Source organism: Mesoplodon bidens (assembly GCF_964165515.1).
Source record: "Mesoplodon bidens genome assembly, chromosome: 2".
Taxonomy (NCBI): Eukaryota; Metazoa; Chordata; class Mammalia; order Artiodactyla; family Ziphiidae; genus Mesoplodon; species Mesoplodon bidens.
This window is the reverse complement of record NC_138177.1, coordinates 154996684-155024009: the sequence shown is the minus strand read 5'-3', so window position 1 is coordinate 155024009 and position 27326 is coordinate 154996684. Positions and strand designations below refer to the sequence as shown.

At 41.7% G+C, this 27326-nt stretch overlaps 1 protein-coding gene across 18 annotated transcripts in view; it reads left to right on the top strand.

Moving 5' to 3' along the window:
• MACF1 (microtubule actin crosslinking factor 1) overlaps positions 1 to 27326 on the top strand; it is a gene marked incomplete at its 5' end in the record, with an annotated part of 344512 nt that overhangs the window by 209797 nt on the left and 107389 nt on the right. For 14 of the 18 annotated variants that reach the window (XM_081226356.1, XM_081226367.1, XM_081226365.1 and 11 more), the window contains 13 exons: positions 2371 to 7809; positions 8368 to 8521; positions 9806 to 10017; positions 10105 to 10257; positions 14291 to 14524; positions 16747 to 16896; positions 17823 to 18056; positions 19378 to 19581; positions 21819 to 22337; positions 23116 to 23292; positions 23547 to 23670; positions 24484 to 24692; positions 25073 to 25390. In XM_081226356.1, coding sequence (XP_081082482.1) covers positions 2371 to 7809; positions 8368 to 8521; positions 9806 to 10017; positions 10105 to 10257; positions 14291 to 14524; positions 16747 to 16896; positions 17823 to 18056; positions 19378 to 19581; positions 21819 to 22337; positions 23116 to 23292; positions 23547 to 23670; positions 24484 to 24692; positions 25073 to 25390 — 8127 coding nt within the window. The remainder of the gene's footprint in view (positions 1 to 2370; positions 7810 to 8367; positions 8522 to 9805; positions 10018 to 10104; positions 10258 to 14290; positions 14525 to 16746; positions 16897 to 17822; positions 18057 to 19377; positions 19582 to 21818; positions 22338 to 23115; positions 23293 to 23546; positions 23671 to 24483; positions 24693 to 25072; positions 25391 to 27326) is intronic. The other 4 variants (XM_081226357.1, XM_081226358.1, XM_081226355.1 and 1 more) reach the window with 1 other exon arrangement.

The window sequence follows — 27326 nt, the reverse complement described above, 5'->3', positions numbered from 1 at the left end:
CCTTGCTTACAAGTTTCACTAACCCTTTGGAGTTTAAGCACAAATGCACAAAGGGAAAAGAGGACGACCTGTTTGGGGTTCTTTTTTGCAAAAAAACAAACAGTCGCATGCTGGACGCTAACACCAAGCTTACACTGTGTGTGCGATACGGCTGAGCTGCTCCGTAAGGCTCTCTCTCTTATCTGCCCAAGGCACACCCTGCAACCCTGGTAAGTAGAAGCCTTTTATGTTTTCTTTCCTCTTCTCCCTCTGTCTTTTTCTGCTTGTTTAGGTCAGAATGCCCATGTTTGGTGGGGCTGAAATGAGTTCCTCTGGATTATTTTCCGACACAGTGATTCCTGCCTCTCCTCCAATTACGAGGGTGTTAGAAAGAACAGCCTTTTCTCTTTGGCTGGACTCCAGGCCTTTTTTCAATACCAGCATTTCTGAGACTCTGTGAACTCACAGAAGAAATTAGAGTTTTCCCCAAAGAATCTTTTCCTTTGTCATATTGTCTGCTTCTGAATAGTCTTTATGTGGATTTTGTAAAAGGAATTTTTCATATATTTCAGAGAGTCACATGCCAGTGGGATTTTTCCTTCAATTTATAAAGACTAGCTAACTTGTCGATTCACATAGCATACGTTTACCTTACACAAGTTAAACTCTACATTCTGGGTCAGAAAACAGAGGGAGGATGAAGAATAACACATAATATTTTAAATAGTGTGGAGAATTCTCAGTTATTCCATTATTTGAACAAATACAGTGAGATGAAGATGCGACCCAGATCTGCTTCCTCATTTGCTGTCTGTTCTGCGTCTCTGATAGTGTGCAACTAATCAAGCTTGAAATGCTCAGGGCATGTTTTTAAAATCTGGGGGAAATAGGTTAATGATTTTAAGGATTTCCTTACTATTTATCAGGGTAGTCGTTTATTCATCAAATGTTTCTTTAACTGCTGGTACTAGTCCTAGACATCCACTGGGCAAAGTACCTGCTCTTATGGAGCTTACTTCTCACTGAGACAGAAATGAAATGCATTATATAGGAGGCAAGGAAGTGATTGGCAGTTACTTCAATAAGATCCTCCATGAATAAGTTGAGTTAAATAAGGATCAAAAAGTAACACTGACTGAAGAGGGATAGATAAAAGCATGTATAGAAGACGAAGATAATGCACACTAACAAGAAGAAGTGGAAAGTTGGAGATGAATAAAAGTGATGAAGTGTTCTAAGTGGTAGAACACTGGAAAGATTTAATTTCTGAATAACATCATGTTGCGATGAAAGGCTTCGAAATAGGAATTCTTCAGAAGCTGTTTTCAGGCTTCTTTGTGAGGGTAATTTTGACAATGTGTAAGGCTTGCCTTATTCTCTGTCCTTATACCTAACTCCTGTGTAAGATGCAGCTCTGCTGTGCTTATCCTTCCTGCTCTTCCGGATCTGACTGGGGAGGCAGTATAATAGTGTGAGATTTAGAGTAAGATCTTGGTTTGATTCTGGAACTCATTCATTTTGTGACCTTGGACAAGTTACCTAATCTCTCTGTACCTCATTTTCTTATCTGCAAACTAAAAATTAATTGCTTTCATAGGATTGTTGTGAGGGCGTCAGTGCTTAATAAATATACTAAGTGCTCAACAAGTAGTAGCTGTCGTCGTGATGATTGTACTACCCATTCTAGCCTGGACTGGAAGAGAAGTTATTAGTGGTTCCAGAGTCAAGAGTCCCTAGTCTGCTCCCTCCTTGACTTGCTACTTCCAATTCCTAGAGCTAATTTAACTCAGAGCCATTGCCATGGGACACGCTAGCACTGGCCACCAAGAGTATGACCGCTCCAGTTGCTAAACAGCTGCCTGAGTAATATACACAGGGCCATTTACTGAGCTGCACAGCTGTTGCTGGGCTGCTTAAGTCTCTCTTCGAATCCTGTGGACCCATCGCGCTGAACTCATCGGCAGGGAGGTCCTACTTCAAGAGTCTTCTGCGTGGATTGCAACACTGAGAAGTTGTTGTATGGGGTTGAATTCTCACTTTGGGGGAGCTGGTATGTGTCTGTAGGAGCCATTGTGGTGATTTAGTCTTATAAATAGCTGTCCCCTCACTTTCACTGCTTGCTACTTTGTAGAGCTTGTCACTAAGATATGCTTAATGCTACCATCCCTTGAGTAATCTGTGAACTTCTGGCCATGTTAAACATTGTGTAGTTTAGAAAAATTCTTTTTTAGCAGTAACACTGCCAGGCTTCAGAATGTTTCCTACAGGTTGGGGCTCATCCAGGCTGGGTTTTTTTTGTGGTCAGAATTTGATATACTGTAGTTCTTTGAATGACTGTTTTCAACAATTGTGCTTCTCTGATTCAGTGTTCTTTTTCATTTTCTCTTGTAGGGCTGCAGAGCAGTTGCTGGGGTGATTGACCTAGGCACAGTGGAGATATTTCCCATCTTCAGAGCCATGCAAAAGGGCCTCATTGACCAAGACACAGGCCTTGTGCTCCTGGAATCCCAGGTTATCATGTCTGGCCTTATTGACCCTGAGACCAGTGAAAAGCTGTCTTTGGAGGAGGGCCTAGCCAGAAACCTCATTAATCCCCAGATGTACCAGCAGCTGCAGGAGCTAGAGGATGCCCTGTCCTTAATCATCAGGCTTACTGAGAACAAAGGCCCTCTTTCTGTGGTGGAAGCAATTGAAAAGAAAATAATCAATGAGAAAGTTGGACTGAAAATCTTAGAAGCTCACCTGGCAACTGGAGGTTTCAGTCTCCCCCCTGATGAGAACTGTATTAACCTAGAGGAGGCTTTTCACCAAGGCCTCATTTCTGCCTGGCTTTACTCAGTGTTAGAGTCTCACCTGAGATCATCTAAGAACTTGATAGACCCAAACACAGCTGAGAAAATCGGTTTACTGGATCTGATGAGGAGATGTATTGTCTACCAGGAATCAGGGTTGAAATTGCTGCCTGTCAAGCAATTGGCAGGGGGAATGGTGAGCTTGAAATCAGGCCGGAAGGTTAGCATTTTCCGTGCAGTTCAGGAAGGGCTAATAGATAGGCAGGTCACTGTCCGGGTGCTGGAAGCTCAGCTTTTTGCTGGAGGCATAGTAGATCCAAGAACAGGACACAGACTTACAGTGGGAGAGGCTGTGAGACATAATTTGATTGACCAAGATATGGCCTGTGCTCTTCTTATAAGGCAGCTTCAGACAGGAGGCATCATAGACACCGTCACTGGGCGTAGGCTGACAGTAGATGAAGCAGTGAGCAATGATCTAATAGCTGCTAAGATTGCACTTGTGATTCTGGAGTCCCTTTGGTCATTCATGGGGTTGCTATGGCCCGAGTCTGGAGAGATTCTCCCAATTACAGATGCCCTGGAACAAGGTATTGTGTCTACTGAACTAGCTCATAAAATCCTTAGTGGCCGACAGCATATTAAAGCCCTATTTCTACCAGCAACCACAGAGATTTGGTCCTGGAAAAAAGCAGTAGAAAGTGGTATGTTAGACAAAGATCTTGCCAATAACTTGAAGTCAATTTGTATCCCTGATGTGATGCCCCACATGCAATTAGCAGACTCTTTAGAACGAAGCAAATTGAGCACGAATCCTGGAGCAGCAGGTGTGCTGTGCAGCAAGGGCCAAACTGAGGGCATCACAAGCCACAACGAGAAGCTGCTGTTTCATCTGATGACTCACAGCTATATTAATGTGCGGGATGGACAGAGGCTGCTCCTCTTGGACAATGAGCTGCTAGAGGCACTAACAGCAAGAGGTGATCAAGCGGGTCCTCCAAAAGTGTTTGGAAGTGGGCATCAGAGACTAGAAGCTCCTGAGAAATTACAAGAATCGGTGAACGTGAAAATCACAGAAACTTTCTGTGATGGGCTGATTGTGAGGCCACATGAGTTCCAGTTTTCTTCTCAGAACAAAGAAGATCCTGATCAGGCAAATTGCACTGAAGCAAAAGACAAAAAGACCATTGTAGAAACAGAAGAGAACACCAAAAGGGACCTGTCTGTAGGGCAACAAAAAGTGGGAAATCCGAATGTTGATACTTTGAAGGTCATAGATAAAGTCAAGTCAGAGTTTAAAAGGCCGTTGTTAGATACCAAAAAGGAAGACCAATTAGAAGTATCTACCAGAGAAAATGTCAACAAAGGATTTCTCCTTATGGTACCTCCTGAGGAAGCAGAAGACGTGACTTTGGTGGAGGACAAAGATCCTTTTCCTGTTGAATCACCAAAGGAAGAACGTCAGCCTCTCAGAAAGCCTTCCTTTATGTGTCAGAAAGAACAAGCAAACACACTTGAAATTGAATATACTCTAGGTGAAACTGGAAGACCTCTCATAAAACCCCAAAGCAAAAAGTCACAATTTCCGGTAGAGAAAACTCTAGTTTTAGAATCGGAACTAAAGTCTGCAAAGGATAAGAATATTCATTCTCTGGGCAGAAAGAAAACATTAAATAAGACTTGTTTGGGTAGGGATGACCATAAACAAAGTCCAGAAGGACACAACATGGCAGGTGGTGGTATGATGTTGTTTGAAAAGACAGACAAGGAAGCTAATGGCAGTGAAACTTCCCTGTCATGCAGTCATCCTTCAGAGTTGCTTGAAGAAGCTACCTTAAATATATTATCTGCACAATTACTAGAGGGCGGTATCTTTCATGAACAGACAGGTCAAAAGCTCTTACTAAATGAAGCAATAGCCCGAGGCCTTGTGCCTAGTCACACTGCTGTGAAACTTTTGGGAAAGTTGAACATGTTTCGGGGCTTCTTTGACTCTCAGACCTGCGAGTCTTTGAAAACTGAAGAAGTCATTGATGAAGGTCTAATGGATGAGAAATTGTTACGCAATGTCCTCATGGCAGACAAAGCTATAAGTGGTATCTTAGACCCTCGTACCCACACACTCTGCTCTGTGAAGGAAGCAGTTGCCATTGGACTTCTTGACACACAAACAGCCACCAGAATTTTAGAGGGGCAGGTGGTGACTGGTGGAATTGTTGACCTGAAACGAGGCAAAAAGGTTTCAGTAACTTTGGCCTCAAATCTTGGCTTGGTGGACAGTGCTGACCAGACAGAGCTTATAAATCTGGAGAAAGCTTCTAAAGGCAGAGATGCTGAAAAAGCAGTTAGGGAGAGATTAATTAGCTTACAATTAGAAACAACTGGAATTATGGACCCTGACAGCAAAGCCCCTTTAACAGTTGTGCAGTCCATTGACAGAGGGCTTTTGGAGAGGGATGAGGCCATGCAGTTGTTGACAAAGCAGGTGGTAGATGGAGGTATCATTCACCATATATCTGGGATGAGACTTTCTGTTGATAGTGCCTTTAAACATGGCATCATTGATGAAGATTTAGCCGAGCAACTCAAAAAAGTTGAGAACTTAAGCCTCCATCAGTTCTCTCATCCTGAAACAAAGGAAACTATTTCCCTGTCTGAAGCCATAAAATTAGATCTTGTTACCCTGGACTTGAAAAGAGAAATCCAAGAAATTCAGGCCTTGACTGGAAGCTTTGTAGATCTCATTTCTGGCCAGAGATTGACCTTGGCAGAAGCTGAAAAAGAAGGACTCTTAACTAATAAAGAAATATTGTCTTCAGGAATGATGAATGGGATTATAGATCCTGAGAATTACAGAATTGTTCCCTATGCAGAATTAGTAAAAAAGTGTAAGATTGATATTGAATCTGGACAGAGGTATCTAGAAGTAATTCCCTTCTCAGACATTAAAGATGGAGCAAGTGACAAAGTACTTACATTGTCTCAAGCAATTAAGCTTGGAAAAGTAGATTTTGCAGCTACACTGAAGGTTCTGGAAGCTCAGGCAAATGCTGGAGGAATTATAGACACTGCCACGGGGAAAAGATTGACATTGGCATCAGCTTTGGAACAGAAATTAGTGGATGAAAGCATGGTCCGAATTATTGCATCCCGTCAGGTGTTAGACGGAGGAATTATTGACATATTTAATGATCAGAGAGTGACTTTAAAGGAAGCTATTGAGAAAAGACTTATTAGCCCTGAACTGGCAACTATAATCCAAGCAGATACCATCGAGTCCAGTGATTACCAGGCTCAGAGTGAAAAGCAAGATGGAATTGAAGTATGTGAACTAAAGAAAGAATTTCTAAGAAAGGAAATGTTAATTGCTTGTAGTCAGACTGCTGAAATGAGTTGTGGTAAAGGAGAAAGTGAGAAATTATTTCAAACTGAAAACCAGTCTGCACAGAAAAAGGTTAAAGTGAGAGTTTCTAATGGGGAGCAGGCAAAAAAGAGCAGGGAAATTTCATTAAAGGAATTGGAATGCAAGGGTCAGGTTAGGAGATCTTCTCGAGGTGCTAAAGAATCTTTCAGTATCGTAATTTCTAGTGATGGTAAAGGTAAATCATTGGGCCAAGATTCAGTGACACACCCTCACTCAGAAATTTGTGATTTTAACCCCAAAGAGGTGGCTTATAATACCATGGGAAAAAATACAACTGAAGAGCAAGAAAAAGTAGTGGCACAGACAGAAATTATTTCTCAAATGAAACAGTTTATATCAGGTCTAGATTCTAAAGAAATAAGGGAAAACCAAGGAGAAGTTATTTCAGAAGTACAAGAATCAAATTGTGAAACTCCGGGCAAATTGCCTAGTCAGCAGGTTATGCAGAAACCAATGAAAACCAGGGAGAAAGGTAAGAGAGGAAAGAGGGAGATGACTGTAGAAGAAAGTGTCAAAACACGCAAACCAGCAGTTCTTGCAGAAGAAAAGCTGAATCAGGAAACTGCCATTAGAGATGACCATGACTCTAATATAGAGAATCAACCTGTGAAAATAACTATAAGTGAAAAAGGGAAAGAAACTGATGGGGAGCTGGGATTTTCTGTTGTTGGTGAAGCTGAAGATTCTTCTTCCCAAATGATACCCAAAGGAATTTCTATAAGAAATCAAGATGCTTTAACATTCTTCAACTCTACTCAGGTCAGTGAAGGAGATGTGAAAAATTTAAGCCTCTACTTGACTTTAAAACCAGAAGAAAATTTATCTCAAGAAGTTACTGTTGGGACCCAGAGTGAAATACTCTCTTCTTTGAGCCCACAACCTGAAGGATTGTACTACCAGGAACCAGTTGGAGAAGCCCAAGTTGCAGACACATCCCCAATTTTCACAACAGACAAGTCTTTCCAAGGAACCACCAGACAGGAGACCAGCTATCATCAAGATTCTTGTGTTACATTTAAGATTAGGGAAACCAAAGATCTGACTTTCTCATCTAATGAAAGTAAAGAAAAATCATACCAAGAAGTACCTTTTGACGCAACAAGCACTGTTAAGTTGGAAGAAATTAGAGTAGGCTCCAAAGGTGTCAGTTATTTGGAATTCTCAGACAGAAAGGACCTTCATCCTCAGGACAACAAAAGTGATCGTGAACGTTGCGGAATTCTTGAATCTAAAATAGTAACAACTCAGGAAATAATGGGGGAGAAATTTCTAAAAATGTCAGTCCCTATAGTTACAGATGCAGAAGCAGGGTCCTTTGAAGGCATAGTGACTCAGGGAGTTCCCAGAGTTTCAGTGTCTCTTCTCCCAGAGAAACTGTCCAAAGATGTATCTAGAAAAGAGAGTACAGGACAAGAAGATGCCACCATTAGTCCTATTCCAGAGACCCATGAAGAAGAGATGGTACCCCTAATATCATACCCCACAATGAAGATGGATGAGAAGACACCACAGGAGAAACTCAGAGAGAGCTCAGAGCCTGGCAGTGAACAAACCCCCTTCATGACTGCACCGGGGGGAACGAGTGTGAACCCGGAGCCCTTCAGAGCTACCAAAGTAAGTTACCCAGTGGTGTGTTTGTGTGTGTGTGTGTGTGTGTGTGTATCTGTTATAGCTATTTTCATGCTAAGACTCTTGACAAGATACTGAGTTTTCATGTGTATAATTGTATACATACATACACTTCAGGGCACTAGATGATTCTCTAAGATATAACTTAGTTTATCATCATCTGTTTGTAACATAGTTGTTGGAAAATTAGGCAATGGCTCTGAATGTCTTTCTGAAATTTGCAAGGGTTTTAAGTTAGACACTGACATTGAAGCTAATTTAAAATACTGAGGCTATGGTACCTGAAGTCAGAATAGGTTTTGGAAGTTTTGCTAAAATAATGCTTATAGATTGATAATTTTGAGCTTCTGCTCCCTGAGGAAATATAATAAAATCACTTTTTTGTCTATTGATTTGAGACAATTTAGACAAAATAACATATTTGATTTCATTCCACCCAATGTGTAGTAAAAATTTCTATTCTATTCTAAGACCCTGCCTGCTTAAAAAACAGACTTAAAGGAGTATGTCAGATTTGAGTGAGTTTTCTTTTTGGCTCCACAGAATGTATTTAACCGGCAGCTCTGCCTAGAACATGATGAGAAGTTGGTATCCTATCTGTCTCTATTACGAGACATTGAAATGAGGACCAAACAAATTCAACCTCTAGAGCTAAATCTGGCAGAGCTACAGGATCTGCTGTGTCAGGCCAAGGTAGGTTCCCAGAGACTTCCTCCAGGCCCATCGACGTGGAGAAAATAAAGACTATTCAGGAAGAAAAATGTGTTCAAAAACACTAGCATTTAATGGACAAAAATAGATTGGAAAAGTGTTAACTAGAGATCTATGAAGAACACCAGGGAGTACTAGTCTCACAGAAGCCAAAGCAGAAGAGACTCAAGGGAGGAGTAGTCGGCAGTGTTAAATACAGCAGGGAGACTGAGTTCAGTGAGGACTAAAAGGGGGTTTAGTGCCTGCGAGTTGCTGGGGACCTTGATAAGAACAGTTACAGTGGAGTCATGGGATATGAACTAGGTTGCACTGAGAATAAATGGGAGGTTGGAAGGTGCGGACAATTAGTGTATGTCATTCTTTCCAGAAGCTTGCTAGTGCAGGCAAGGAAAGAGAAGTAGGTAGAACACCAGCTAGAGGAGATGGACTAAAAGAGGAATGTTTTGAGTGAATTTTTAGGCTGAGGAAAAAGAACCAATAGAAAAGGAGAATTTGAAGTTAGAGGAGAGAGGAAGTGCTGACTGGTGGAATGAGGTCCCTGATGACATGGAAAGACATAGACTTAGACAGCCTTGAGCAGGAGGAGGAATAGCTCTTTGACTGAAACTGGAAGCTGAGAGTTGTCACAGGATTGGAGTCACGATGAGGACAGAGGTTGTAGAGGTTTACCAGTTCTCTCAGTATCTAGAGTATGGCCTTGGGCAGGGGGGCTGAAGGGGAAATGAGGATGATGCCCAGAACAGCTACCAAGCTCTTCCACAGCTGGTTTCTGGCTTCTCTACTGAGGGGTAGCTGAGTGGGAAAGCTGGCTTGGGATATTTTTATGTGCATTGGTTCTGCTCCCATGGACTTTGTAGTGGAAGGCTTGTCCTTTGATTGACTTATATTGCATGACATTATTTAAAGCATAATGACACTCTTGGAGAGGCAGCAAGTTGTAGTGCAAGGAGCATTGCACTGAGTCAGAAAACCTGCATCCAAGTCTTGGCTCTCTTGCTTACCAGCTGGGCGACCTCAGGGGAAAACAAATTCACATTTTTAAGCACTGAGGCATCTCTACTGTAAATCCAGGATAATAGTATCTACTCTGCCTACTTCAAGAACTATTGTGAGAACCAAATAAACTAGTGAATGTCTATAAAAACATTTTATAAACCCTAAAGCCTGTGTAGGCCTGAGGTGACAGAAAAATGTGTTCACAGCTGATTCCTAGACAGCAAGATTTCTAGTGTTGATTTTGGAGGTAACTCTACTTTATGCCCTCAGGTAGTAGACAGGGAGCTAAAGGATCTGTCCACGGTGGTGAGTCAGGAATTGGAATGTGTGAATCAGATTATCATCAGCCAGCCTCAGGAAGTCCCAGCTCAACTGTTGAAGGCTCTAGAAAAAGATGCCAAGAATCTTCAAAAGTCCCTCAGCTCTGTGAGTGACACCTGGGGTTCCAGACTACTCCACCTCCAGAATGCTGCAGAAGTAAAAAAGGTAGCTTCTTGTTTTTATTCACAAAGGCTCACAAACTCTGCATAGGCTTAGAGAGTTTTATCATCTAATTTGCCATTTATTTCTTAGACTAGAGTTTTAAATCAGTATGAACAGCTAGAAGGCAGACTTCAAGATCTGAGAGCCTGGGTTGGCAATACCCGTCTTATTCTGAACAACAAGGAGCATGTTGATGAAACAGATGCCATCGACAGCCTGAATCACTGTCTCCAACAGTATGAGGTAAGCACTCCACCAGTTCTCAAGCATATTATATTTGTCCTTTTGAGTTGTATCAATTTTATTTCTCTGCTAGGCAAACTGGTATCTGTACTTGCCTTTCTTAGAAAGTCTGACTTTGCATTTGAGAAATAAAGTCAGCTACGTTTAGTTTTTTAGGTTATCATACCTCTGGAGCTTCTTCAGTGATTATGATTATTTTTCCTTTCAGCTGTACTGAGAATCTATGGAATGGCCTATGATTATCCAACTTCATCTTCTCTTTATAACTGAGCATCTAGTATACCTTTTTTCTGTTTTGCCCAAGATCTAATCCTATGCGCACACACTAGTTTTTGTTTTTTTAATGATGCTAGACTTTCTTTTTTTTTTTGCTTTTTATTGTTTGAATTTTATTTAATTTTTTTTATACAGCAGGTTCTTATTAGTTATCTATTTTACACTTATTAGTGTATATATGTCAATCCCAATCTCCCAGTTCATCCCACCCCCACCCCCTGCTTTCCCGCCTTGGTGCACACACACCAGTATTTTTTAAATTATTATTATTTTTCAACATCTTCATTGGAGTATAATTGCTTTACATTGTTATGTTAGTTTCTGCTGTATAGCAAAGTGAATCAGCTACACGTATACATATATCCCCATATCCCCTCCCTCTTGTGTCTCCCTCCCACCCTCCCTGTCCCACCCCTCTAGGTGGTCACAAAGCACTGCGCTGGTCTCCCTGTACTATGCAGCTGCTTCCCACTAGCTATCTGTGTTACATTTGGTAGTGTATATATGTCAGTGTCACTCTCTCACTTCATCTCAGCTTACCCTTCCCCCTCCCCGTGTCCTCAAGTCCATTCTCTACGTCTGCATCTTTGCTCCTGTCCTGCCCCTAGGTTCTTCAGAACCATTTTTTTGTTTTTTTAAGATTCCATATATATGTGTTAGCATACAGTATTTGTTTTTTTCTTTCTGACTTACTTCACTCTGTATGGCAGACTCTAGGTCCATCCACCTCGCTACAGATAGTTCAATTTTGTTTCTTTTTATGGCTGAGTAATATTCCATTGTATATATGTGCCACATCTTCTTTATCCATTCATGTGTTGATGGACACTTAGGTTAATTCTGTGTCTTGGCTGTTGTAAATAGTGCTGCAATGAACATTGTGGTACATGACTCTTTTTTTTTTTTTTTTTTTTTGCGGTACACGGGCCTCTCACTGTTGTGGCCTCTCCCATTGCGGAGCACAGGCTCCAGACGCGCAGGCTCAGCGGCCATGGCTCACGGGCCCAACCGCTCCGCGACATGTGGGATCTTCCCGGACTGGGGCATGAACCTGTGTCCCCTGAATCGGCAGGCAGACTCTCAACCACTGTGCCACCAGGGAAGCCCCCATGACTCTTTTTGAATTATGGTTTTCTCAGGGTATATGCCCAGTAGTGGTATTGCTGGGTCATATGGTAGTTCTATTTTTAGTTTTTTAAGAACCTCCATACTGTTCTACATAGTGGCTGTATCAATTTACATTCCCACCAACAGTGCAAGAGGGTTCACTTTTCTCCATACCCTCTCCAGCATTTATTGTTTGTAGAATTTTTGATGATGGCCATTCTGACCGGTGTGAGGTGATACCTCATTGTAGTTTTGATTTCCATTTTTCTAATGATTAGTGATGTTGAGCATTCTTTCATGTGTTTGTTGGCAATCTGTATATCTTCTTTGGAGAAATGCTTATTTAGGTCTTCTGTCCATTTTTGGATTGGGTTGTTTGTTTTTTTGATATTGAGCTGCAGGAGCTGTATATTTTGGAGATTAATCCTTTGTCAGTTACTTCGTTTGCAAATACTTTCTCCCATTCTGAGGGTTGTCCTTTCATCTTGTTTATGGTTTCCTTTGCTATGCAAAAGCTTTTAAGTTTCATTAGGTCCCATTTGTTTATTTTTGTTTTTATTTCCATTTCTCTAGGAAGCTGGGTCAAAAAGGATCTTGCTGTGATTTATGTCATAGAGTGTTCTGCCTATGTTTTCCTCTCACACAGCAGCTTTGATCAGTGATCTAGAGCATGGGTTTGCAAACTTTTTCTATAAAGGGTTAGATAGTAAATATTTTAGGCCTTGCAGGTGACCTGTTTCTGTGGCAACCATTCAGCTCTACTGTTGAAACATGAAAGCAGCCATAGACAGTACATAAACAAATGGTTGTGGACATGTTACAATAAAACTTTATTTACGGGCTTCCCTGGTAGTGCACTGGTTGAGAATCTGCCTGCCAGTGCAGGGGACATGGGTTCGAGCCGTGGCCTGGGAAGATCCCACATGCCGCAGAGCAACTGGGCCCATGAGCCACAACTACTGAGCCTGTGCGTCTGGAGCCTGTGCTCTGCAACAAGAGAGGCCGCCATAGTGAGAGGCCCACGTACCGCAATGAAGAGTGGCCCCCGCTCGCTGCAACTAGAGAAAGCCCTCACACAGAAACGAAGACCCAACACAGCCAAAAATAAATTTAAAAAAAAAGTGAAGTTGGAAAATATGAACTTATTTAAAAAAATAACTTTATTTACAAAAACAGGTGGCAGGCAGATTTGGCTCGGGGGCTGCAGATTGCCGACCTCTGATCTCGAGAGGTGGTTTTCTTTTTGTTAAACTCCAAGTTACTTGATTCTTTTTATAAGTCAGTGAGAGAAAGTTAAAGATTCTGAGATACATATGAGCTGAGGATTCTTCCCCCCATCCCCACCTCCAGCATTGTTGTTTCTTTTGGTTATACTTAAGATAATATCAGATAATACTCACATTGGTTTATCCACGCTCTGCTATAGATATTCCTCTCCTAAAACTCTTTCTAAAGTCAGAGCAGAACTAGAGATGTTCCCTCCTATTCCATCCTCTTCATTTTCCCCAGTCTTAGGAGATACAGGCCTAAATATTGTCTGTGGTCAGGCTTCCTTGTATGCAACCTTGTCCCTCTTTATCTTGCAAGAGTTGGCCTGCCTTCTTCTTTCATAGCCTTTTATCCAAATATACCATTGGAGGAGTGAGTAGCAGACTTTATCTGTTCACGGGCAGAGTACTAAAAGAAGCAAGGGGGAGAAAATTTTCTAAGATACAGTATGAGATATGAAAACAGAGCATCTCATGCATTGGGATCCTTGCCTAGTTATAACTTACACAAATTCTGTTATAGAAAGAGAGCCACAGCCGAAGCCTCATTTTCCTAGTGACAGTTTCCCAAATCCATGTGTTCACACGTGAAGGAAGTATAGTCTTGTGATAAATATACAAGAAGCCCTCCTCCCAGCCTGCTTTTCAAGATTGCTGACTACGCTCAATTTCAGAGTGACAGACGTATAGTTTTTTATTGCATCCAGTATAACATAGTTGATGATCACTAAATGTTTGTGGGAAAATTGCATGCTTTTTAATTGTCTGAAAACAGATAAATTCTAGTGTTCAGGCAGTTTTCTACTGCTTTAAAGAAGCAATATAACTATGATATAAGAAAGTCTGACTGTAATCCTTTACAGTTTTAAAATGTGTAAGCAACATTATTTACTCTAAAAGTCAAATTTCAGTGAACCAAAAATAAATTGAATATTTTCTCACTTCTGGCCTACCAGGTACTCAGGGCTAGACAGATGCAAATAGGTATTTGAATCTAAGAAAATACAATTAAACAGATATATCTCAGACCAAAAATTCATGTTATACTTTCCACAACTTAAAAAAATACATTTTTTCACAGACACCTGGGATTAGCTGTATTGTAATTCTGTTATTATAAATAATTGAAAGCTTAGTGCATTTAGAAATCAAGGGCTAGTAAAGGAAACCTAACTGTAATATGCGAGGGGTTTGGAGAGGCCAGAAGTGAGAGAGACTTTGGTTTGGCCCTAGAAATTATCCGTGTCAATTATAAAAATGCAAGAAATTAACCTCTGTTTGATCATGTTGATTCTTTGATTAGAACCAACAGCTTCTGCTTCTATAGAGAATAAGAAGTTTCTCTTCTTCTTTCTTTTTCTTCCTTTCCCCACTTACCTTAGGATTTGAAACAGCCCATGGCTGAGAGGAAATCTCAGCTGGATGCACTTGCCTTTGATATCCAGTTCTTTATCTCCGAGCACGCCCAGGACTTGCCTCCTCAGCAGAACCGACAGATGCTAAGCCTTCTGAATGAACTGCAGAGGTCCTTCCAGGACCACATGGAACAGACCGCAGCCCAGGTGGATGCCTTGCAGGGCCGTCTTCAACAGATGGAGCAGGCAGCCCGGCTTAAGGTCAGGCTGAACCAGAAGCTGGGCTCAGTTGGTCTCTGGGATGTCCTCTATCTTTGGGTTTTCTGGCCAGACTCCGTTTGTCATGATTCCAGGAGCCTGCGTTTACCAGTTTTGATTGGTTTAGGCCAGTTTGGTTCTGGTCCAGGAGGCAGCTCTTCTGGCTGTTTTTCTTGCCGTGTTTTTGGTTTTATGTGTGTGTGTGAGAGAGACTATGTGTGTTTACATGTGTATGCATGTGCAAGTGTTTTCTTTTTAGTGAGACTCTACTGTCACTGTGTCTCACTGTCTCTGACTTTCAAATGAAAATTTTGTCTCTAGCCCTTATTTCGCCTACTCTCTCCCTCAGCATTTTTTGAGGACTGTTAGGAGCATTTAGGTACTCTGAGCTCTTGAGAAGAATGGTCCTGAAATCAGTTTTATTCTTGGGCTTTTCAAATGATTGACAGTAAGATTCCTTGACCACCTTCAAACAGCTGACAAAAAGATTTTTATCAGAATCATATTAATTTTTTAGCACATTTGAAATTATTATTTTCTAGCACCGTTCTTTACACTGTTGTGCCCAGTGCTTATTCAGTTATTGGAAAACTGTGTGTAGAAGCACTCTTGATATATTTTGGGGGGTGGGAGGAAACAACTAATCATCTCACCACCTTCTATCCCAAGCCTCTTCTTGCAAGACTCAACATAATTGCATTAATGGTAACATCATAACCTCATAATACCAAGAATGATGCTTATGCCATTTCTGCTGTTTGAATAATAAGTTGGAATTCAGCAAGATGATACTAGAATTATCTTTGTTGCCAGCAAAACTGTCTCAGGGTCTCTTTTATTAAATATTGTGCAAAGTAGAATTGAGCTTTTGAGTCAGGCTTAAAGGATATTAAAGGCTTAAAGTCAAGTCTGTATGTCCCTTATTACTGCTTAGTTGTTTCAACTGTATTGAATTTGAAGTAAAATATTAATGAAATATGTTAGGTTACCTTCCATATCTGGAAATTTGCAGTGTCCTCACTTGGGAATTTATATAGCCTGGTGTAGCTTATGGATAATTAACGAAATAGCGTTGGTCTGGGCCACCTTAAGACACAGCCCACATCCAGGATAGGCTCCTGAGCTGCAGAAGGTGATACAGTTGCATGTGAACATTCTCTCTAAGCGTGTAATTAATTCCACAATGTTTATTAACCTTGTTATTGTCAGAAATGCTCTGCTTCTCTCTATATTTGCCCTGAATGCATGTGTATGTCTGTGTGTTAACTTGTTTGCTTTGCTTTTTTCAGATTCAGTCTGCACCCATCCTAACCCATGAAGATCCTGTTTTACAGCTGAAGAACTCTTAGGAGTTCTCTTCCAGAGCCCTTCTATTTGTCCTAAAGAGGGGGAGAGAGGGCCAATTTGGGCACCTGTTTGTAAGTGCAGGTGACTAAAACACCATCAGAAGGTAGAAACTGGTGGAAAACGGTTCTAGAAGGATGGTCAGGAGAACACATCATGCTCAATTGCTCAATCAGGTGCTTCAGTGTCGTGCGACTGAGAGGTCTGGAGAAAGGATCAGGCACAGAAGCGTACTCCCTCCTCCCCCCTGGGCTGGCTTTTCTCTTGGGTTGCTATTCTGGGGCAGTTCCCTTCTTCTCAAAATAGCCAAGCCCTTCATGCCTGGCATGTAATCATTCCATTTAATGGGTGTCTGCATTTGTGAGACATTTGATTTATATAAAGTCAGCTCAATTACTAAGAAACTCAATTAGCTTATAAATTATCCAGTTTCTTGATTTTTACTCCTTGTCTAGTCCTTCTAATTTTCCATATTATGACTTAACATGTAGTGTATCATCCAGTTCCAATAGAATTGATCAGAACCGCTAATTTATTATTACCTCCAATATCATCTGTGGATTTTAAGCATCTGGGCTCTCTGTTCTCCATTTCCAAGGATAATAACAGCAGTCTGGCGAAGGAGCTTCTAGACCAAAACCTGGGAGTGTTCTCACCCTAATCACCCCTGATTATAATCCCAACCATAGCCCCAGATTAACAGACAATCCAATTGAGGGGAGCTTTCTGAATATGATTTCTGTGCCTTTTCCTCCTCTAGTCTCCCACCAACTTTTCCATCCTTGAGATATAACCTTCCTGTTTTACATTTCAGGGAGTTATCTTGTATTTATAAAGTGAGAATCATTAATTGTCTCTTGGCCCCTTTGCATTTTAATTAGACCCTGCAGAAACAACAAAATACCTGTCACCAGAAACTGGAGGATCTTTGCAACTGGGTAGGACAGGCAGAAAGAGCATTGGCTGGCCATCAGGGTAGAGCCACCCAGCAGGATCTCTCTGCTTTGCAGAAGAACCAAAGTGACTTGAAGGTCAGTAAGAGTTAACTCATTTTTTTCATTCCTTCAAGTATTTATAAAGGCTTGCTATGTGCCAGGCACAGTGCTTAGTGCCAATAACATAATGGTAAACGTCCCTGCTCTCATGAAGCTTACAGTGTAGTGGAAGAGACAGACATTACACAAATAATCACAAAAATGAACATATAATTTATTCAGTATTGTATCTATAAAGGAAAAGTTACATAAGAACATATAACAGAGAGACCCAATCTTGACTTGGATATCAAGATTACCTTAAAGAAGTGTCACTTAAACTGAGGAACAGAGGGTACATAGGGGTTGATGCATGAAGGTGTGGGAGGAAGAAGAAAATTGCCAGGCAGAGGCCTGTACATCAGTCTGGAGGTGGGAATGGGGTCGAGCACAGTGTATTCAAGAGCTGAAAGAAAGCTAGTTCAATTGGACTGCAAAGAAAAAAAGGAAGATTAGTGAATGATGAGTCTGGAGGGTAGGACCCAGATCACTCTGGGTCTTATAGGCTACATTAGGATTAAGGAGTGATAACCAAGAGAGTTATAAAGGACCAACCAGGCCTCAACGCTGCTAGAATCCTGTTATCAACTCTTCTATATAGAATGATCTCTTTGAGGATAACTCATTGAAGAATAAAAATCATGTTTATGGGCAGTCTCGTTTTTTGTCTTCACTGAATATCTTCTTAGACATTTAAATTTAAATTTTTCTTAGAAAATTAAATGTTAAAAAAGTTTCTTAATTAAAAAGCATTTAAAATTTTATTATCTCCATTGGTTTAGGCATAAACCTTAAGCAAATTATACTCAGGGACATAACGTCAGTTGCAGATACTGTTATCCTAGTCATTCATCCTCATGCTGTTGAGAGGTCTTAGAAGTTCTAAAGTTGAAGCCTCTGCCATCCTGTTTTCATGTGTTAAGGGTTTACAGGATGACATTCAGAATCATGCCACCTCATTTGCCAGTGTTGTCAAAGACACTGAAGGGTTCCTGGAAGAGAACCAAACTAAGCTGAGCCCCCATGAGTTGACAGCTCTCCGGGAAAAACTTCATCAGGCCAAGGAGCAGTATGAGGCTCTCCAGGAAAGGACGCAGCTGGCCCAGAAGGAGCTGGAGGAAGTGGTGACCTCAGCCTTACAGCAGAAGACTGCAAAGGTAACCAGACTGCTATGATGCTCGGTATGTTTCACAAAAGAAAATTTTGGTACCTACACAACTAAAAGGTAATGAAGGGAAACTGCTTTACAGAGAGCATAGAATCACAAAAAAAGGTTAATTCAGGAGCAGATCTGTGAGTCAATATTTATTTTTATAAGAAACATCCTGAAGGACTTTTAAGTCAGGAATAGTTGGTAGTAAGTTCATATTCCAAATCATCACCACCACCATCATCATCATCATCCTTGGGGAAAAAGCAAATGGCATATTTCTAACATGAATCTGGACTGGTGATCCAGGGGTCCTAATGAAAATACCTGGGCAGTATTCATGGGCCTCAAGCTGCCACTGTAGTTTCAGTGGGAAGTCATGGCACTGGGATAAACCTAAAAGAAGGTAAAGTCTCATGGTCTTCTGCACCCCACTCAGCACTGGCATATGGAATCAAAGTTCTTTTTCTGGCTGTGAACTTGTACACTAATGAGGGAGGTAGAGAATGTGGAAACAGAAGTAAGTTACCTGAAGATGAATTCTGAAATACATGAATATATCACTTGGCATAACCTGTTTTGTTAAAGTACTTGAAGAGTCAGAAAATAGAATTTCAGAGACAAGTTTCAGAATTTAGTGCTCTACTTGGCAGAGAAAATGCTGGGAGTAGTCTGCATTTTCCTTAAGGAGGAACAGAAAGGTAATTGAGTGTGACCGTGCTATTTTTTTTTTTTTTTTTTTTTTTTTTTTGCGGTACGCGGGCCTCTCCCTGTTGTGGTCTCTCCCGTTGCGGAGCACAGGCTCTGGAGGCGCAGGCTCAGCGGCCATGGCTCACAGGCCTAGCCGCTCCGCGGCATGTGGGATCTTCCCAGACCGCGGCACGAACCCGTGTCCCCTGCATCGGCAGGCGGACTCTCAACCACTGCGCCACCAGGGAAGCCCGACCGTGCTATTTTTTATCCTACCAAGGCAGTGTATAACTTCTGCGTACCTAGAAAGGATTCCATAAAGCTTGGAGGTGCCAGGACTAAATCATCTCTTTAAAAAGCCCTTTCAAATCCTTGGATTTGCCGCCCTCCTGCTCCTTTATTAAAAGCAGTAAGATATAGATCAAATTTAGGGATTGTTTTAAATAATTATTTTTCAACAGATTTAGAAGATGCTTATTTTTCTCTGTGGGTGCAAAGACTGTTTATACCCAGCCTTAGAGCTGCTGCTGCTTCTTTTTTTTTTTTTTTTAAGCCTAAATGTCTTCCCCTGTACTTAACCTTTGGTTCATAGCTGAGTATCTAAGGCCTTCTCACTAGACTCCCCCTGTGGCTTTCAGAGTAAAGCAGCAAAGGAACTGGAAGAGAACAGGAGTAAGATCGATGCTCTCTTGGATTGGCTGACTTCAGTGGGATCATTGGGTGGACAGATGGAGCAGCTCTCAGGAGGTAACCTGGAGAAAGGAGCTTTGGATACCACTGATGGTCACATGGGGGTGAACCAAGCCCCAGAGACGCTGGACAAGCAATGTGAGAAGTTGAAGGTGAGCATGTTAGCTTGTTCTTACAATGCTGGGTGAATCTCTGCTCCTGGGCAAGTCACCATAACCTCCTGCCCTAAATCCAGTGAGCACTTCTCAGTTCACATCTTCTTTGATTTCTCAGCAGCCTTGACAGTCTTGACCGCTCCCCTTGAAATAGTTTCTCCCTTGTTTCCGTAGCACTATCTGCCCTGATAATCCTCCTCCCTTTCCTCTGGCCAGCTTTTGAAATACTGATATGCTTCTAGGTTGTAGCCTAGGCCTCTTCTCGTCTTTCAGAATATATTTTCCTTGGGTAATCTCATCCACGCACGACACTTCACTTCCCATTTGTACTAGTGGTTTCCATGTATATATTTGTCTCCAGCCCAGATGCCTGCCCTGAGCTTCAAACCAGTGTATAAGTCCATCTGCCTATTTGCAACTTGGAACCACAAGCACCTCAACCTGAGAAACAGACCTCCTGTTTTCTAAAATACCCCTCCCCCATTGAACACGTTCTCCTTCCTATATTCCCACTCACTTGCCTGGACTAGACATCACCCTAGATTCCCTTCCTTCCCTCACTCTCCCATATTGAATCAGTCATCAAATCCCACGCTTCTTATAGCTCTTTTACAATCATCCACACGTTTTTATCTCCATCGAGATATTATTGCAGTTCAGACTACTATCAGCTCTCACTTGTGTTATAGTAACTTCTACTGGTCTCCTTGACTCTTGGCTTTTACCCTCCAATCCATTCCCACACTATTAAGTGATCTTTCTAAGATGCTGTGTCCCTGCTTAACCCTTTTAATAGTTCCCTGCTGCCCTTAGGAAACTATTTCTTACTCATCTCTGCTCATCTATTCATTCAGCAAATATTGAGGGCCTGATGCATGACAGGTGTTGGAGATAAACCAGTGAACCAGCCAGATCCACCATCTCTAAGACATTAGCTGACATATGCAGGTATATTGTATTACATGATTGAAAGACTATTTAGGGAACTTAGAAAACACACGGAGCACATATGTTAGTGATACCTTTATAGCATACAAAACTGGTTTAGCTGAAATGCTTCTGTTGAACAGCCTGTGTGGGCCATTGCCTTATTTTGTATTCATAGGATTTCTGCCTCTTGCATGCTACTTCTGTGCTTGGAAGATCCATTGTAGTGTGTACCCTAAAGCCATGACAGTCTTGGCACAGAGCAGAAATGGTCCTGCTGTCACAGGGGCTTCCTGATACTGCTTGCTGGCAGCTCCATCTAGGAAGGACACTGTCTTACCTGTGGGTGGATGAGAGTGGGGACATCTGGGCAATATACAGACAAGCTGTAGTACTGTCCCTTACTGTCTCTTTGAGCAGGATATATTTGTCACCCCAGCTTCCCTGAGATGACGTCGGAAGCTGAAGCTATCAGGTTGCTATTGTCCTTCTCTAGGGAGTTGCATAAACAGTATAGATAGTTAAGAACACTTACTGACCTCCCGGTGACTTCTGTTAGACTCAGGAAGAACATTTTAGGAACAAAACCAAGCAACCACAACTGTCCTAAAAGAACTTACATTCCACTGAAACAGAAAAAAGGCCTACATGTCTGTACATAGACATAACACATACAAATAAAACGTACAGATTACCTATACTATCCAGAAATACAGTTTATTCTCACTAATATACAAATTGTTTATTTAAAGAATTAATTTTCCAACATTTTTTCTAGTAGGGACAGTCTTCAAGGATATGTGAATGACACATTTCACAGCTTAGCATTTGCAGTTTTTATGCTGTCATATGTAGGACTTATGCAGCTTACTGTCTCCTTCCATCAGTGTGGGTAGTTTTAGTTGGCCATTTGTACCTTCTCTTAGATCTGGGGTAGTTTAGTGAAGAGAGTCGGGTTCAAGTCACAATTTGTCCCTTAACTATCTGCATGACCTTAGTCAAGACATACAACACCTTTTTGGTATTCACTTATCTCATCCTTGATATGGGAATTATATGGTCGGCCTACACTACAGATGGTGGCATGAGTATTATGAGATAATACATGAAAACTGTTAGATCCTAGATGAGTCAGTTCATCTGGGATTAGCAGATGGCATAATGCATAGAGAGTGAGAGATGTTGATGATTTCTGAGGAGCTGGAAAAGTGACCTATTGAGATCTCTCCCTACTTCTAGCTGTAGACATAAACAAGTTATTGTGGTGTCCCCACTGATTGTCCTTTGTTTGGGGGGATTTTTGCCAGGCTCGTCATCAAGAATTGCTGTCTCAGCAGCAAAATTTCATCCTGGCCACCCAGTCTGCTCAGGCCTTCCTCGACCAGCATGGCCACAATCTCACACCCAAGGAGCAGCAGATGCTGCAAGAAAAGCTCGGAGAACTAAAGGAGCAGTATGTGACTTCCCTGGCCCAGTCAGAGGCAGAACTGAAGCGGGTGCAGACACTACGGGATGAGCTGCAAAAGTTTCTGCAGGATCATCGAGAGTTTGAAAACTGGCTGGAACGGTCTGAGAAAGAGCTGGAGAACATGCACAAGCGAGGCAGCAGCCCCGAGGCCCTTCCCGCCCTACTGAAGCGACAGGGGAGCTTCTCGGAGGACGTAATTTCCCACAAAGGAGACTTGAGATTTGTGACTATCTCAGGACAGAAAGTCTTGGACACAGAAAACAGCCTTGAGGAAGGCAAAGAACCAGCAGCAACTGGAACCTTAGTGAAGGACAAGCTGAAGGATGCAACAGAAAGATACAGTGCTCTCCATTCAAAGGTAGAGGAGAGGTGCCTGGCAGCCCCTGGTGAAACAGTCATGGCAGCCCCCACACAACTGTGGGTGGTGTCTGGGGCTTACAATAAGAACCTCAGACACAGTAAACAAGCTGATTTGTAGATTGACCATGGGTAGAATGAGTTATGAGTGTGTATATAGAGGCCCAGGGGCTCATGCCTGATCTGAGCAATATCCAGGGGTATGTCTCACTGCAGTGGTGAAGGTGGAAGTGCTCACCTCCCTGTGTCCTGACCAGCAGCCATGGCCTCCCAAGAGACAGAGCACAGGGAGACTTAAACCAAATACACAGTCTTTATTCCTGGACAGAACACCTAGGGTAAATCCTTACCTTCCTCCCTATCAAAGAACTCCCTTTAGCTCCCAAGGTATAGAATCCAGTCAGTTTTTCTTACCTCTCTTGTGCTTTTTGCCAACATCTTTCACCCCCAAAAAGGAACACGTTTTGTACCTCTCAGTCCCCACCTTTGCCTGCAACCTGATGTATATTTCTTTGGTGGCTTGTCATACAACTAAATCTTCCCAAGTATATAATAAAGTGGGGGTGGATAGTATGGATCAAACAGTCAGGACCCCACTTACAGAAAATTGTTGCTACCATCTGTCTGTGGGGGCCCACAGTAACCTTAACCGTAGTTACAGTCAGTTCCCTGTAACATAGCCAGACCTCTTTGGACTGTGCCTGGGAAGCTGCTGCCTTTGGCCTGACCCACTTAAGTCTACTTTCCCTTCTTTTTTTTTTTTTTTTCTTATGGCACAGTGTACACGACTGGGCGCTCACCTGAACTTGCTGCTAGGCCAGTATCAGCGGTTCCAGAGCAGTGCCGAAAGCCTGCAGGCCTGGATGAAAGCTTGTGAGGCCAATGTGGAGAAGCTCCTCTCAGAAACTGTTGCCTCTGACCCTGGGGTCCTGCAGCAGCAGCTTGCGACCACAAAGGTGAGCCAATACACAAGGTGTTGTACTGCATGGCTTAGAGTAGCTTCAAAGCGAAGCAGATGCTTGCATAGGTTAAAGGCAGTGGTTGGGATGCCTTGGACAACATATGATTCCTAAATACTTTATTCTGATGTCTGTGGCTATGGATAAACAGAATTTATTCTCTAAAGCTGCTCAGTAGCTCTCGATCCCTAGAACCAGCTTTGATTATGCACTGTGATGGTTTTCTTTTGTCTTTTTTCATGGACAAGCAGCAGTTGCAGGAGGAATTGGCTGAACATCAAGTACCTGTAGAAAAGCTCCAAAAAGTAGCTCATGACCTCATGCAAATTGAAGGGGAGCCAGCCCCAGACCACAAGCATGTTCAAGAAACTACAGGTATGAAGCAGCAATAGCCAGAGTGTTCCCCTAATTCCTAGTATGTGCCTCTGTTCTATAACATATCACATTGTGTTGTACAAGCATCTATGGTGCTAGCTAGGGGCTGTGGATATAAACACGAATAGCTCACCTTCTAATGAACTTTATTCTTACACCATATGAGGCCTTCATGGTCTGACTTCAACCTCTTTTCCCCAGGCACTCGCCTTCTAGCCACACCCGACTTCTTTCCTTTCCCAAGTCATTTCCTCATTACTTTACCCCTGAAGTTTTTCCTATTGCTTAGCTGCTAATATTTATTGAGTCCTTACCATGCATGATGAAATCTTGCTCATGCGTCAAGATGTAACCGGGAAGTTACTTCCTTTGTAAAGTCCTGACACCACCCCCATCCCGACCCCCAAGAAGAAGTAAAAGATAAGAAATAATCATTCTTCCTTCGGGTTTCTCTAGTACAGTACTCCTAGTACCAATACAGCACTTATGATGTTATTATTATGGTTAGTTGATGTGCCTTCCACTACCAGTGCTCTCTTTTAGAGTTTTAAGGTTTGTAGAAGGTAGGGACTTTATCATAATTATCTTTAGTCCTCAGCATCGAGCACAATTTCTGGCACTTAGTAGGTGCTAAATATATAATGCTTCTTGAATTTGGTTCAAATAGTGATGTATTTAGGTTTATTATTCTTTCTGTTTGTCTTGATTTCTGTTGTTATTATAACTAACATGTACAATTTAAATACGTTTTCTTTTTAAAGTGCAACACAAAAATTGTCCTCACTCTCTCTTCTCACGGCCTTTAATTTCCAGATTCCATACTCAGCCATTTCCAAAGCCTCTCCAGTAGCTTGGCAGAGCGCTCTGCTCTGCTGCAGAAAGCCATTGCCCAGTCTCAGAGTGTCCAGGAAAGCCTGGACAGCTTGTTGCAGTCCATCAGTGAAGTTGAAAATAACCTGGAAGAGGAGAAGGTGGCACCGCTGTCATCAGGAGTCATCCAAGAAGCCCTGGCCACTAACATGGTGAGACCTGTGCCCCAAGAGTTAGCATAGAGGGTATATTTGCCATGTTCCATAATGACATCATTTTGAAAAAGTATCAGGAAAAGAATTCATTTCCATGAATCTTCTAATAAGACTTAGAAATGTTGACTAATCCCTGTAAAGGTTTGTCTACCCAATTTCCAAACCATTGGTAAGCTTGAGGAAAAGTGGTGATGGCAAAGTCACTGGTCGCATGGGGTGGAGAACTAAGGGTATTGATGGTATTCTGAAGTTTCAGTTGCAGTCCTCCAACCCTCCTTGAGGAGGTGAGCATGTAGTTACTAGAAGCTTATTAGTTTGTGGCTGAGATATCCTGGAATAAGTGAGCCAGGAGCTGACAGATGTGTTCTTGATGACAGAAATTGAAGCAGGACATTGCTCGGCAGAAGAGCAGCTTGGAGGCCACGCGTGAGATGGTGACCCGATTCACGGAGACATCGGACAGCAACTCGGCCGCAGTGCTGCAGGGCAAACTGGCCGAGGTGAGCCAGCGCTTCGAACAGCTCCGGCTACAGCAGCAAGAAAAGGAGAGCTCCCTAAAGAAGCTTCTGCCCCAGGCAGAGATGTTTGAGCATCTCTCTGATAAGCTGCAGCGATTCATGGAAAACAAAAGTCGGTTGCTGGCCTCTGGGAATCAGCCAGATCAAGATATTGCACATTTCTTCCAACAGATCCAGGTGAGGATATATCTGCCAGATGGGCAGAATAAAGGGGAAAGAAAGGCAAGGAAAAAAATATATTTACTGAACACATAATATGTCGGTCAGTGTACTGGAAACTTTACCTGCATTGTCTTAAAGAATTCTCACAGCCATCCTGTAAGCTAGATATTGTTTGTTCAATTTTTTAAAACACAGACTAGATTTATTTTTCACGCATATTACATGTTCAACCCAGATCAGCAGGAGTACTTAGCTCATCAAGGTCACTCAGTCTTTCAAGTTGATGGAAACTTCATCCTGACATATGTTTTCATGATTACTACTGCAAGGGGAAGAGGACATATCATATCCATTTACATTTTGTTAGTCAAAGCAAGTTTCACATGACCATAGCTGACTTTCAAGGGGGTGGAGAAATGTAATCCTACCATATATCTAGTAGGTGCAGAGCTGAAAATCTTTGTTGAAGAGTTATTACCTCCCGTAGATTTAGGTGTATATCCAGGAGCAGAATTGCTGGGTCATATACCTGCCTGTACTTAATTTGACCAAGTAGTAGCTAACTTGAGCTCTAGAATGGCTGCACCTGCCCACATTCCCACCTGTAGTACCTCAACATTGCTGTATTCTCACATCTCTGCCTTGGGTTTATCCAACTATCTAACATTTTCCATATTATACTGCGATCTCATTGTTTTGTTTGGTTTGCTCTCCTAACTTTTTGCTTTTTGTTTTGAAAAATTTTAAACTTACGGAAAAGTAAAAGGAACAGCATAATAAACATCAGCATACTTTTCACCTGGATCCACCAATTGCTGTTTTTTCTCTCTTTATAAATATATAAAAGAATATCACTATGGGCTTCCATTTCCATTATCATCATTGTTCTTTTTTATGCTCAAACGTTTTCAAATTTGGTCAATGGGTGCCCCTTTAAGCTGTCTCCTGGTATCTTTTTGACATGTCCCTACCAGTATATGAGTACTCTCTTACTTTCTGGCACAATAAGATGTGTCACAGTCACCTTGTAGTTTTCCTGTCCCATACCTGAAATCACCTGTTTCTCCAAGGAGCCCTATTTTTACTGGGGAATTGTAATTAGATATCAAAATCCAGATAACTAGATGAGCCATTAGGATGTCATTGCTTCTAGGTCCTTTAAGTGGACAGGATTAGGAAATCTTGAAAGTTTTTAATATCATGTATTCATACTGATAATCCAGCTCCAACTCAACACCATAGGATTCTTCCTCCATTCCCTATTTGTATCTTCCTCTGCCTACAGGGAGAACCCTTGTTTCCAACAACTTAATATATTATTTGCTATATCCTACAATAAAATAAGATCACTTTGGAATTACACTATTATTTCTACCAATAACAAACCTACTAAGTAAAATTCAAGATTTCTTTAGATTTCTTTTTGTCTTGAGACTCTGACCTACTGTATCCTATGTTCAAAGTTACCTGAATTTTTTTTCCCTGTAATTTCTTATATAATTAGCTTTCTTTGTTTCTATTTGTATTCAACTCCAGGATTTTATTTTTCTTTGTAAAGTTTTATTTTTAAATATTGGAAACATTAAGAAAGCTCAGATTTTCCAAGACTGCTTTCTAAAGGATCAACAGTTGGCTAAATTCTCATGGAATAATAATATCTATCTTGAAGAAACTATTTTGGGAATTAAAAAGTATCAGAGGTTGGAGATTGGTTTAAGATGGCAGAGTAGAAGGACATGCTCTCACTCCCTCTTGTGAGAGCACCGGAATCACAACTAACTGCTGAACAGTCATCGACAGGAAGACAGTGGAACTCACCAAAAAAGACACCCCACATCCAAAGGCAAAGGAGAAGCCACAATGAGATGGTAGGAGGGGCACAATCACAATAAAAGCAAGTGCCATAACTGCTGGGTGGGTGACTCACAAACTGGAGAACACTTATACCACA